The 13,289-nt window shown below is 42.6% G+C and overlaps 1 protein-coding gene across 1 annotated transcript in view; it reads left to right on the forward strand.

The window, feature by feature from the left end:
* LOC115790474 (protein jagged-1b-like) overlaps nt 1-13,289 on the forward strand; it is a 64,579-nt gene that overhangs the window by 35,860 nt on the left and 15,430 nt on the right. The window contains 3 exon segments of the mRNA XM_030744281.1: nt 2,875-2,938; nt 11,695-11,850; nt 11,853-11,942. Of these exon segments, the coding sequence (XP_030600141.1) occupies nt 2,875-2,938; nt 11,695-11,850; nt 11,853-11,942 (310 nt within the window).

Genomic DNA, 13,289 nt, shown 5'->3' on the forward strand with positions numbered 1-13,289 from the left:
CCCACTCCTCTCACAGCAGTACACTCCCTCAGCAAAGACGTGACCACACATCCGTGTAACCCTTTACAAGAACCCTACCCATGATGCATATGGTGGGGCGATTTGCATGACAGGCACTGGTGCATTTTGCAGAGGGCGGGATCAGCTGGTTAATGCACAGACAGAGAAACCATAAAGGGAGAGAAAAGGAGAGTTGTAGCATTGGTTTGAATTATTCATAGCTGGTCCATAGGCCGAATGAATGCATCAGGAAAGGGGGAGACACAAGAAAAAAAAAAACACCTGTTATCTCTCCAGAGTGTGATACCTCTGTAAGCCCAAAGACATGATTTGATGTCCCATATATGCTCAAGTTCTCTGCTACTGTACTATAACAGTATATAGACTGTGTGTGTGTGTGTGTGTGTGTGTGTGTGTGTGTGTGTGTGTGTGTGTGTATATATGACTATATAAACTATATAAATAAAATATATCTAGAGTTAAAAAAATAAGCTGCAAGTTACATGCAAGCTACAGTCAGTAACCTGCCGCATTGATCCACATTTAACCTGAGTGCCACAGTACAGGCTGCAAAGGTTTTTCTCAGTGTAAAGTCTTCCCCTCCTCACCTCTTCTTAGGTGTGGCTGAGATTTTCTTGAATCATCACCCAGCAGCAGTCTCCGTTTTTCCGGGCAGCGAATCGTTTCCGATGTTCGTCCTTGTGTTGAAAGCTGAGGGCAGGGATAGAAAAACAAGCTTTAACTCTCAACCTATTTAAAACATTAGAACACTAGTTAAGTAAAATATGCAGAATTTATGCCATTTATGCAAAAAAAGAAAACAATACTTATGTGCAGTGTTCACCATAACCAATGGCCCTGGGCTCTCACTGACTGATGCACCTGAAGCAAGCTGGCTGAAATGGGCTCTCAATGCTGACTAGTTTTTTTCTACACTCAGTATTTTATACAGCATCTGTATACATCTGTATACACTGCTAAACGTTTAAATTTGGCCGATTTCTTATAGACTTTGCTTCGACATGACAGCAACCACTAAGGCTTCAGGGTTTTTCTTGTTTCAAAGCGTGGCTTTGAGGGAGCACGTAAGCATGATTGATGCAGATACAGTGCTTAACAAATTAATTAGATCCCCTGTCATAAAAACAAGAAATCACAACTATTTTAGAAATCTCTCAAAACCTTGTTTAAAAATTAAAGTTATATTGTTATTTATTAGGCAAATAACAACCTGAATCCATCTCCCTGAGAAGTCAGAAAGTGATCAAGCATAACATTCAAGCACTAAAAAATTTTTCTGTTCAGGAATGCAAGTAAATAACTGTAATTAGGCATCTTAAACAGAAAATAATAATGTGCTTTACTGTTTTGTTTTTTTTTACTGCTTTTTTGGTAAAACAGTCAATGTGAAAATTCATGGATTACAACAATAATTATACTTATTTTATTTTGATTAAAGAGCTTGTGCATACTGGTGGATTAACCATTATGGAAACATAAAAATTATTTTGGTAATTAACGATACTGTTAATTTAGGGCACAAGCCTTACATTGGGTGGTGATCTAATAAATTTAAGGCAAAGGGTCTGTGTTGCCTTAAATTAAATATGCACATTTTCCTGTTATTTTTGACCATTTGACGAAACAAAATTGCATTTTAAACTTGAAGGTCTGGAAAGTCAAAACCTCTTTGGTGTAACATCAGTTCTTGGCTGCAGCCTTATTGATTAGCCTGTGATGCTGACTTCTGATTGGCTGAGCATTGTCTATCATGTTGGTCAGGGATGCCTCATCATTGTGCAATATTAAAGCCATACCTACTGCTCAGCAATATTGTTTAAATGTAAAAAATATTATGTTTTGTACATGGTTGCTTTATGATTATAGTGATATTACACACAATGCATTGATACTAGCAGATTATGTACTATGGGTGCATTATGCAGTAATATATGAGTATAATATGATGTGAATTCCTTGTAAGTATGCATTGTCTGGCGTATAGTTATAAATGATATAAATAGAAAGGCATCATGTAGTATACACCCTTCTACAAGAGTGCAGTTTGTAGTTTCTCTTTGTTTACATGGAAATTTTTTGTGTCTGTTCTAGGATGTGGTTACCAAAAAAAGTATTTGTAGAAATTATAAAGATATAATATAAGCCTCTTACAGCATGATTAATATTGTTTGGATTTAATAAGTATTATTAATATTGAAAACATTTTTTTGCTGGAATCTGTAGTATATATTTACTAACCCAGGAGTGACTAAAAGTATTTGGATAAAAGTTTAGGGCAAGGCCTCCAAATTAGATCAGATGTCTGTAGGGTTTTATTGTTATCCTGACCTCTACACTTATTTCTTGTTTTAATTAATCGTGGGAGGATATCCCCATTGGTGATGGGCTGACAGAAATTTTTCCCCTATTAGATCATGTTCTTGTAATCTTGCCACTTAGGAAGCTGTATTCAAAAAGTGAGTTTGTGCCCGAGGCTGCCAATAATCATTTCCATTTTTCAGCATTTATAGCCTTCCAAGCACACTTTAGCTTAAAAAGTAAAAGACTGATTAATCATGAAAGCTGAATCCTTCTAAAGACCAAAATGCAGCATAATTCTGGGGTTAAAATCTAATGTTAACCTTCAGATTTTTTAAAGTAGCTGAAAACACAAATAAAGCAGCTATGCACAGGCGTGTCTAAAAAATGTGATTTGAAAATTGAGCAGCAACATGCTCATGTAAGGGAAAGAAGGAGACTGGGACTCGTTTTCTTGTAATATTCAGTTTAAATCTGTATGTTCAGGCTCATGCTTAATGTGTTTTTTCTGTGTGTGTGTGTGTGCGCGCGCGCGTGTGTTTTTTTCCCCCACAGAAGTCCTTCTCACTGGTGTTGGAGGCTCTGGATTACGACAATGACACATCAGGATCAGGTGAAGGTGTGTTTGCACGTACCTGCATGCTTTTTTATTTATGCGTAGGGCTAGACTAAATAACAATAAGCCAGGTGAGAGAGATGGTTCTGAGAGTTTTATTATTCCCCTCATCATCACACATTTTCTGTTTTGTGGTTTGAAACTGCAGAAACTTTTTAACACATGCCGCCATCACTTAAGACAAAAAAAGGTTTTACATGCTGGTTTTGCCCATATAGAGGACACATTTCAAAAAGTCAGCCCCAATCAGAATCAGAATCAGAATCAGAAGGTTTTATTGCCATATGGGTGAACAGGTTCACAGCATTAGGAAATTGCTGCGGTACTTCGTGCTTACAGAAAAAAACAAATAAGTATAAAAACTATAAGACAATATACAAGTATACAAATTGCAAATATACAGAGATATTAGAGCTATAACTATAGCACAATATTACAAAATTACAAAATATACAGTGCAGAGACTAATTAAAAGATAGAAGAATGTAAACTATATTCCACTAATATGTACATCAGTGCAGTCAGACAGGTGCATAGACATAGGGTCATCAGCGTATGTGGAGGGTGGTGGTAACAGTCTTAGGGTAATTGTTCATGAGTCCAACAGCAGAGGGGAAGAAACTGTTCTTATGGCGGGAGGTTCTGGTCCGTATGGACCGTAGCCTCCTGCCTGAGGGGAGAGGGTCAAAAAGTCTGTGCCCAGGGTGAGAGTGGTCGGCTGTGATCCGACCTGCACGCCCCAGTGTCCTGGAGGTGTACAGGTCCTGGAGAGATGGGAGGTTACAGCCAATCACCTTCTCAGCAGAGTGCACAACGCGCTGTAGTCTCTGTTTGTCCCTAGTGGTGGCTCCAGCGTACCACACAGTGATGGAGGAGGTAAGGATGGACTCAATGATGGCAGTATAGAACTGCACCATGGTCCTTGCTGGCAAGTTGAATTTCTTCAACTGCCGCAGGAAGTACATCCTCTGCTGGGCCTTTTTGACAACAGAGGTGATGGTGGGCTCCCACTTGAGGTCCTGGGTGATGGTAGTTCCCAGGAAGCGAAAAGAGTCCACTGTGGTGATGGGGGTGTCAGTCAGGATGATGGAGGGTAGAGGGGCTGTGTGCTTCCTAAAGTCCACTATAATCTCCACTGTCTTCTGGGCGTTCAGTACCAGGTTATTGTGGCTGCACCAGGACACCAGACGTTTGACCTCCATCCTGTAGGCCGACTCGTCCCCATCTGAGATGAGTCCGATGAGAGTCATGTCGTCTGCAAACTTAATAAGCTTGACAGACTGGTGGTCAGAGGTGCAGCAGTTGGTATACAGGGAGAAGAGCAGAGGAGAGAGGACACAGCCCTGAGGAGTGCCAGTGCTGATGGTCCGGGAGTCCGAGACATTCTTCCCCAGCCTCACGTGCTGCTTCCTGTTCATCAGGAAGTCAATGATCCACCTGCAGATGGGATCTGGCACGTTCATCTGGGACAGCTTGTCTTGGAGGAGATCAGGGATGATGGTGTTGAAGGCAGAGCTGAAGTCCACAAACAGGATCCTGGCGTAGGTTCCCTGGGAGTCCAGATGCTGTAGGATGAAGTGCAGAGTCAGGTTGATGGCGTCGTCCACAGACCTGTTGGCTCTGTAGGCAAACTGCAGGGGGTCCAGAAGGGGGGCTGTGAGGGACTTGAGGTGGGACAGCACCAGACGCTCAAATGACTTCATGACCACAGAAGTCAGTGCCACAGGTCTGTAGTCATTTAGTCCAGTGATCCTTGGCTTCTTGGGGACAGGAACAATGGTAGCGGTTTTAAAGCAGACAGGCACGTGGCAAGCCTCCAGTGAGGAGTTGAAGATGTTCGTGAACAATGGGGCAAGCTCGTTAGCACAGTGTCTCAGTGTGGCAGGTGAGACACCATCTGGACCTGGAGCTTTGCGAGCTTTGACACTCCTGAACTGCTTTAGCACCTGGTCCTCCTGAATACAAAAGACTGTGGGGGTGGGGGAGGAGGGGGACTCTGGGGTGGGAGTCCTTGATGATGTGGGCTTCTCTGAGGTGTGGGGAGTGGGGGAGGTTGGGGGGTGAATATTTGTGTTGGCTGTATTGTAGCTGGGACTGGTGGAGGTGTGAAGGCTGCTGAACTGACCATCAAAACGACAATAGAACTCGTTCAGTCTATTTGCAGTTTGTAGGTCGTCTGTGGAGTGGGGGGTTTTAGGCTTGTAGTTGGTAATCTGCCTAAAACCTTTCCATACAGAGGCCGCGTCGTTCTCTGAGATCTGCTGCTGTATATTCTCAGAGTGATGTGATCTAGCAGTGGCCACTTCCTTGCTAAACCTGTACTTGGCCTCTTTGTAGCAGTCTTTGTCCCCACTTTTAAAAGCCTCCCTCTTCTCTATCCACAGCTGCTTCAGTTTGGGAGTAAACCAGGGTTTGTCACTGTTATAACTCACCCTGGTGCGTGATGGCACAATGCTGTCCTCGCAGAAGTGGATATACGAGGTTACAGTGTCCGTGTAGTCATCCAGACTGTCACAGGCAGCCCTCATTGAGTCCCAGTCTGTAGTTTCGAAGCATGTGCGGAGCTCCTCCACAGCCTCACGGGTCCACTGCTTTGTTGTCCTCACCACAGGTTTTGAGAGCTTCAGCCTCTGTCTGTACGCGGGGATCAGGTGGATCATGTCGTGGTCAGAGAGGCCGAGTGCAGCGCGGGGCACTGCGTGATAAGCCCCGCTTATCGTGCTGTAGCAGTGGTCTAGTGTCTTCTCCTCTCTGGTCGGACATGTGATATATTGTTTATATTTGGGAAGTTCCTGTCTCAGGCTGGCTTTATTAAAGTCCCCAAGTACGATGATAAGAGAGTCCGGGTATGTCCGCTCCATGCACAGAATCTGCTCTGTGAGCGCGCACTGGGCCTCGTGCACGTCCGCGTCCGGCGGGATGTAAACAGCAGCCAGTATGAATGAAGCGAACTCCCGCGGAGAGTAGAACGGTTTACAGTGAATGAAAAGATATTCCAGTGAGGGAGAGCAGTGCTTAGCAATCACTGTCACATCCGTACACCAGCCACTGTTTATGTAGAAGCAGACTCCTCCACCTGTAGCCTTGCCGGAAAGCGCAGCTTGCCGGTCTGCGCGGAGGAGATGAAATCCCTCCAACTGGAGCGCGCAGTCCGGTATCTCCTCACACAGCCATGACTCCGTGAAGCATAACACACAGGATATGGAAAAGTCTCTATTCATGCTCCTCATCAGTATCAGTTCGTCCATTTTGTTCCTAAGTGAACGCACGTTGGAGAGGAAAATCCCAGGTAAGGCTGTGCGTAGTGCGCAAGTTACTGCATTTCCTCCTTTGCCTTACCAAGAAAAAAGTTATTTGTAAGTTTAGTTATCAACAACCAACATTTTCATAGAGGAAAAAAACATGGGTGCTTGTTGACAAGTATTTGTGGTCTGACATGATGAAACAATGTGAAAATATCCTTTGTGTCTTAATGGCTGTGATCAAACGAGTTTAGTGGGCCTTTTATCCAGACCCTTTAATTTCCTGCTCGTCTCCTTGTTGTTCTTCCTCATAATCAGGAAAAGCTCCATGACAGGGAATGTGAGCAGCATGCTATAAAAAGCACAACACACACACACACACACACACACAAACAGACACAGTCAGACAGATGTTTCTTTGCCTTCCTCATTCCTGTCATGCCACAATCCTCCCTTTGAGGGACCACTGCACTGCGGTCACACAAAGGGACCTCATCGCTATCCAGAAGATGGCTGATAGAATGAGAAACTGAGATCTGCACCACAGATTTCTCTTCCGTCTTCCATCTCTCCTTCCCTCTGCCCTCCAGCGCCTCGCTTACATCTTGTTTGCATTATCTTCCATTTCCACCTGAGCTCCTGACAGCCCTTACATTGGGCTTAAAGCTGTTTGATAGGCTGACAGCTTAGCTCAGCCCAAACAGGAGCGTTCTGTAACGGTCTGAATGGACTTATCCGGCCGTGCCACAAATCAGAAAGGATTACCGAGCACAACTGTACCTTCTGAAATAGTCTTTGGAAATACTGAGAAAATGTGATGTGGTTTGAGCACTGACAGAGTGACCTTCACAGAGTTTTGTTCAAATAAAATGTAGCTTAAGTGTTAATGTACAGGGATGTACCTTGGTCTGTTAAAGGATAATTCCCATTTATTCCAACTTTGGTCTTTGGGCCTTATTTTTGTCAGGTATACTGACATTGAACTCACCAAAGTAATGAGATCAGTCAGATTGTAAAACTTCATACATACCTACAGTAGTTCACAGTATAGGAAATTTGAAGCAGGATTATTTTAGACAAGGTTTCAGCACCTTTATTCTTTGCACGGCTTTCTTTAGTTTCTTTCAGTTGTTTTACATACTCGCTGGTCTCTTTTATGTTCATTTTGAAGAATGGACTCTTTCAGTTACCTTTACTGCACTATACAGAAAGGTAGCTCTAGTATTTAGCCTGCTTTGTTATCATTATCATTATAAATGGGGTGAATAAAGTGATGGGGTGAAACATCTGTCAGCACAACATCAAAAAAAACAAAAAAAACAAAAATAATCACAAACACCACAAACTGCCGTCTTCAAAGTAATCATTAAGATGAATAAACACACCTCTGAAATAACTGTACCACCCACACCTCCACATCAGTGGGACTACTCCACTGGTCTAATTTTCTAAAAAGTGAAAATGATAAATGTATCTTTGTTCAGGATACATGAGAAAGTCAAAATCAGATTCTGAAAAAGTTGTGAGAAAGTGGCAACAATTTTTCAGCTGTAAATTACACTTGTGATGATCGCTTTGAGTAGTGAAGGTGTTTCATGCTGCAAACCTTGACATTTGTATGTGACAAATGTCAAGGTTTGTTAAAACCCGTTTGATCTTTTGGTGGAGAAAAGGAGGAGAAAATTTCCGTGTTAGAGTTTTCTAGTAAACAAAAAAATAAGTCATTTCATTTTTGAATTGAATTTTCACCCCCAGAAGGTTTGCAGAGCTACCTTGTCTCTGCATTGCTAGATTTCTTGACATTTTACCACCACCAGTCAAAGAGCAAGACTGGTTCTCACACACAAGGATGCTGGATGTCTGCGTACATACCAAAGAATAACAACGGCCTCCAGGGCTGAAAAATGGATCTAAACCCTTCATAAAAATTGTACAGGGTAGGGGTTTTTTTTGTTTTTTTTTTTTATATAACTTACTAATTAAAGCTCAAAGTTTGGAGCAGGTCTGCTTTGACTGACAGGTGGATGCTGACACAGGCAGCTGCTGGTCCCAATCTCCACTAATTAGAGTCACCGAACTTATTTGTGGTGTCACTGTCTTTAGTAGAATAAAAATGGAATTTATCTAGGATTTTATTTATTCCACACAGGGGCAAAAGTGTGCATACACCCTCAAATATACACATATACCCCCACTAATATTTGGCTAAATATCCTTGAGCAAGTTGCACCTCCACCAGAAAATTTTAGTAGCCATCAACAAGCTTCTGGCATAATTCTGACGGCATATTTGACCACACTTCTTGGCAGAACTGGTAGCATTCATTTAAACAGGTTAGACTGGTTTCCTGGCACAGGCCCAGCTTTTAAGTCTAGTCCACAAACTTTCAGTAGGGTTGAGGTCAGGACTTTGGGAAGGCCATTCCAGAAGCTGCTTTATCCATTCCCAAACAACACAAAACTGACTTCACCATGGACAGTGATGCTGGTGTTATAGCATTTTCTAGTTCATGGCAGACTCAAGCGTAGGTGGTTCCTGGGTTGTTCCTGAACATCCTAACCAATTTCCTCTCATCTGAGGGTGACAGTTTGAGTCTTCTTCCAGGCTTTGGCAAAGTGGTGACAAATCCAGATCACTTGTACTTATGTACAATTGTTTGAACTGATGATCTTGGAATGTGCAGTTGTTTCAATGGATCCAAAACCTTCCCAACTGGTGTAAATCTACATTCACCTTCTTAGATCTTCACTGAGTTCCTTGGACTTTCCCCATTGTTCTGAGTTGTGGTTAGTCCAATGGCAAACACAAACTACTAGTTGTAGTCAATCATGGTCACCAATGAGAAGTTAATGGGCTTTGGCCTTCTGAAGTTAAAAGACATTTTGGAACCTTATTAAAAGATTTAAGTGAGTTTATATATGTTATACATGTTTATGTAGGAGCCTGAACATATACTTTTGACCCTGTGTGGATTAGAGAAAATCTAAAATAAATTCAAACTTGTGCATCCAGTTCTTGTTTTTCAAAGTAATTAAAGATGTACAATCATTCCACCCTGGGAAAAAAAATTCACTTCAAAGAAATTATTACAAGCCCCAAATTACCATGAGATTCATTCCCATCATGAGTGCATGTAAACTTCTGACCACAACTATTCACAGCTGGAGCCCTCCCAGGTGACATGTTACAGGTAACTGTGCCTCTGTAATGCATCAGTGCTGTCTGATAACTTGGCACGCCACCCTCTTGTCTGAATATGGTCAATTCTGACTTCAAAAAACAACATGACTGCCATCAAAATGCTAAATGTGGGGGCTCCAAACGGTTAACTTACAGTCGCTACAGTCACCTTTTCTATACACACACTAACAGAGTGAAGATTCCCTCACATTACTAGAGAACACAAACCCCACGGGGAGCTTTGTAATTTTCTCAGTATAATGGTTCAATAAATATCAATCATCCTAAAAGTGCCCCAAGTTTCTTTTTTCTGTTCTTCCTTCTGTTCATGTATTCATTGGGTCATTTCGAGAGCATACTTGCTGCTGTGCTCACCCATGTCTCAGCTGTATTCACGCTGCACCCACTGCCACAAAACTGCCACCAACATTGGCAAGAAAGTGGAATTCAATATTAGAAGCATAATAATCTGGACCAGCTGGTCTACAAAATTCAAGACACATGTTTAGACTTAGTGCCTCATCCGTGTGAGAATAATTTTATTGGGAAAGTTCATGCTTGAATGAAAACTGAAAACAAACATAAAAGTGTCACGTGAACCCACGCGCATCAAATGCACTAACACTCTTCAGCTGATCTATCGGTTTCCGTAAGTCTATTGATTTGTTGGGAGGTGATATGAAGTCAAAGGGAGGTATTTTCTCTCCTGCAGTGTTTTCTCAGCCACAGTCAAGGGCAAGCACTTCACAGCTAATACAAGGCAGTGGGGGACAATCTCCAGAGACCAGGGAAAGACTTATTTTTTCTTTTTTGCTACCTGCAGATACAATACCGCTTTCTCTGCTACTTATGTTTCTATAAAGTGTGATTTAAGAAGCAGCTTGGGGCTTCTTGCTTCAGCTGTACTGTCATCAATCTTTCTTCCAGTCTTTTTTTCAGGATCTCCATTAGCACCAGCTAAAGACTTGGGTATTCTTCCTGGGGTCCTCCACACCCCTCATTTGTTATTGTACCATCTCATATAATTACATTACCGAGAAAATCAGGCTCTGTTACACACCTTCCCTGCTGTGCTGGATGATAATTCAGTTACTACTTCTTCTTTTCTGGAAGAGAAATGGTGATGATGAAATTAACCCCCAGTCATGCCAGAGTCATAAAATAATGAAAAACCCACAATGCACTGCAGTAACATAGTGAGTGTTTGTGAGATTGGCCCCTCAAGTTTGACTACAGGCGACAGCGGCGGAATCGTGCAACGGCTGAGCTAACAGTTCGCTCAATGTCCACTCTGTTCCCATCCCATTTTTACACTAAAACACGCACACACATTTACACATGCACGCACACACGCACGCACACACACACACACCAGCCAGTGTGTGTCCCTGTTTTCATTCCTTTGGGTCAAACCACAGTGATCTCATCTCTCCATCAGGCAGTTTGTCATGTGTGTGTGCTAATAGCTGCTTCCCTTCCTCTTTGGCTCTGTTTGCCTCTGGCAATCACACACACACATACACGTTCTGTACACTCAGTCTCTCTTCACTGCTGACTTACTTCCAATGAAGCTTCCTGTTCTGTCCTACTATCATGCAATCTTTGCCTTTATCCTCACCAGCATCTCATAGATACACACACAGTATATATACACTGAAACACACACCTATTCTCAGTACTTTGTGTGCTAACACCCTGTCAGAGAGGATTATAACTGACTTGGGGATGACAGGGCCACTGGGAAATCCCCTCTGGGGGTCGGGAGCAGCAGTGACTGCCCCACTGTTGCCCTGGGGCTTGTCTGGTCCTCTCTCTGCACCTCTCCGTTCTTTCTAATGGGTAATCGAATGTTAAAGAGCTCCCTCATAGTAATAATCCCGCAGATATTTGTGGTTTCTCACAGCTCTACAGAGCATTTTTAGAGCCTTGTTTTGGTTATCAGTCCCACAATTTTCCAACATGCAGCTTCTTCTTTTTTTTCTTTTTTAATGAAATAGCTTTCATAAATCAACTGTACACTCAGCACAAAATGACAAGCACTAAAATTAGTGACTAACTGGTAGATACCTTGTAACATTTAGGCAGCAGATATTTTTCTTAGGCGGTCAGAGAGACAGAACCAGACTCCAAAATATGATAATGATTAATATCTTGTCATATCGACTTTGATACTGTAATGTTTAGGGATATTTCACTTTATCTGTATAATGTGGACATGGTTTCTCCTTCCTCAGACATGTTGTGGCACCCTTCAATTCCCAAGTGGCAGATTATCAAACAAAAGCAGTGTATGTGTTCTCCACTAAGAAAATATTTCTTCCTTCATGACTCCCTCAGGTCAGTTGATTGAGCAAATCCTCCTCTCTTCCATGCTGAACCCTGGAGAACAGTGGCAAACACATCGTCACCACGGACGCACCTTCAGCCTGGAGTACCAACTCCGTTTCCGCTGTGACTCCAACTACTATGGACCCTTTTGCAACAAGTTCTGCCGGGTCGCGATGACTTCTTCGGTCACTTTAACTGCGACCAAAGTGGCTCCAAGGTCTGCATCGATGGCTGGACGGGGCCAGAGTGTAAAGAACGTAAGAAAAGAGTCCACTGGTGTTTTCTTGTGAACACAGAAGGGGTTTTTTGTGTGTGTGTGTGTGTGTTTATATATTTCTACAATTTGGCTTTAGCTCATGCAGGTATTAATCATTAATTAATGAATCAGTCTTTTCTTTTAACACTCAACAAAACAGACTGTTGTTGCCAAAAGTGCCTCCTCAAATACAATGTAGGTATTACAGCTATCATCAATGCAGCAGATTATTAAGTTGTCCAGAAACAGGGGGATAACCATCCATCCATCCATCCATTTTCTTCTGCTTATCCAGTTCAGGGTTGCAGGGGGGCTGTAGCCTATCCCAGCTACCATAGGATGAGAGGAAGGATACACCCTGGGTGGGTCTCTAGACGGTTGCAGGGCTAACACAGAGAGACAGACAACCATTACAAGGATAAACCCACTTAATGTTTGCTGTAATGCATTACACTACTAAAGCTTCTAATGGTGGGAAAAAAATCTTCAAATTCCTCAAAACACTAACATGTTTTGTAAACTGACCAGATTTGATTGTTATGTAGAATCAAAGAAGTCAGTTTAAATATTTAGATAATCTATCTCAGCTGCCACTGTACAAGCCCGCAGGCACACAGTGATCCTCTGCAACTATCTGCACTTGCTTCCACATGTACAGCCAGTTAGAATCTCTAATAACCTAACACGCATATCTTTGGAGTGTGGGAGAGCATGCAAAAAAAATCCCCACAGTGACACAGGGGAGACCATGCAAACTCCACAAAGAGAGAGGTCCCGGCCAGCCAGGAGATACAAATTCCAAACCTCCTTGTTTTGTGGTGAACTCGCTCCATCATAGTGTTACTCCATAAACGTAAAATTAATCTGATCAACACCCTAAAGTCTGGGTTATTTGTACTAAATGGGCTGAAACATCTTTCATTGATTTCAGAGTTTCATTCCAAAAAAGTGCATCTGTTGGGGAAAATATTTTGTGCCTGAAAATGTGCAGCTGATATTTTTAAAAACACACATCCATCCATTTTCTTCCACTTATCCCTTTCAGGGTTGCAGGGGGTCTGGAGCCTATCCCAGCTATCATAGGGCGAGAGGCAGGGTACATCATGTACAGGTTGCCAGCCTGCCGCATGGCTAAAACAGAGAGACAGACAACCATTCACACTCACATTCACACCTATGGGCAATTTAGAATCACCAACTAACCTAACCCCAGTAACTGCATGTCTTTGGACTGTGGGAGGAAACCCACGCAAACATGGGGAAAATATGCAAACTCCACACAGAAAGGTCCGAGTGATGGATTCAAACTCAGGGACCTTCTTGCTGTGAGGCAGCAGTGCTAACCACT

This window comes from Archocentrus centrarchus, chromosome 13, assembly GCF_007364275.1.
Source record: "Archocentrus centrarchus isolate MPI-CPG fArcCen1 chromosome 13, fArcCen1, whole genome shotgun sequence".
Classification (NCBI taxonomy): domain Eukaryota; kingdom Metazoa; phylum Chordata; class Actinopteri; order Cichliformes; family Cichlidae; genus Archocentrus; species Archocentrus centrarchus.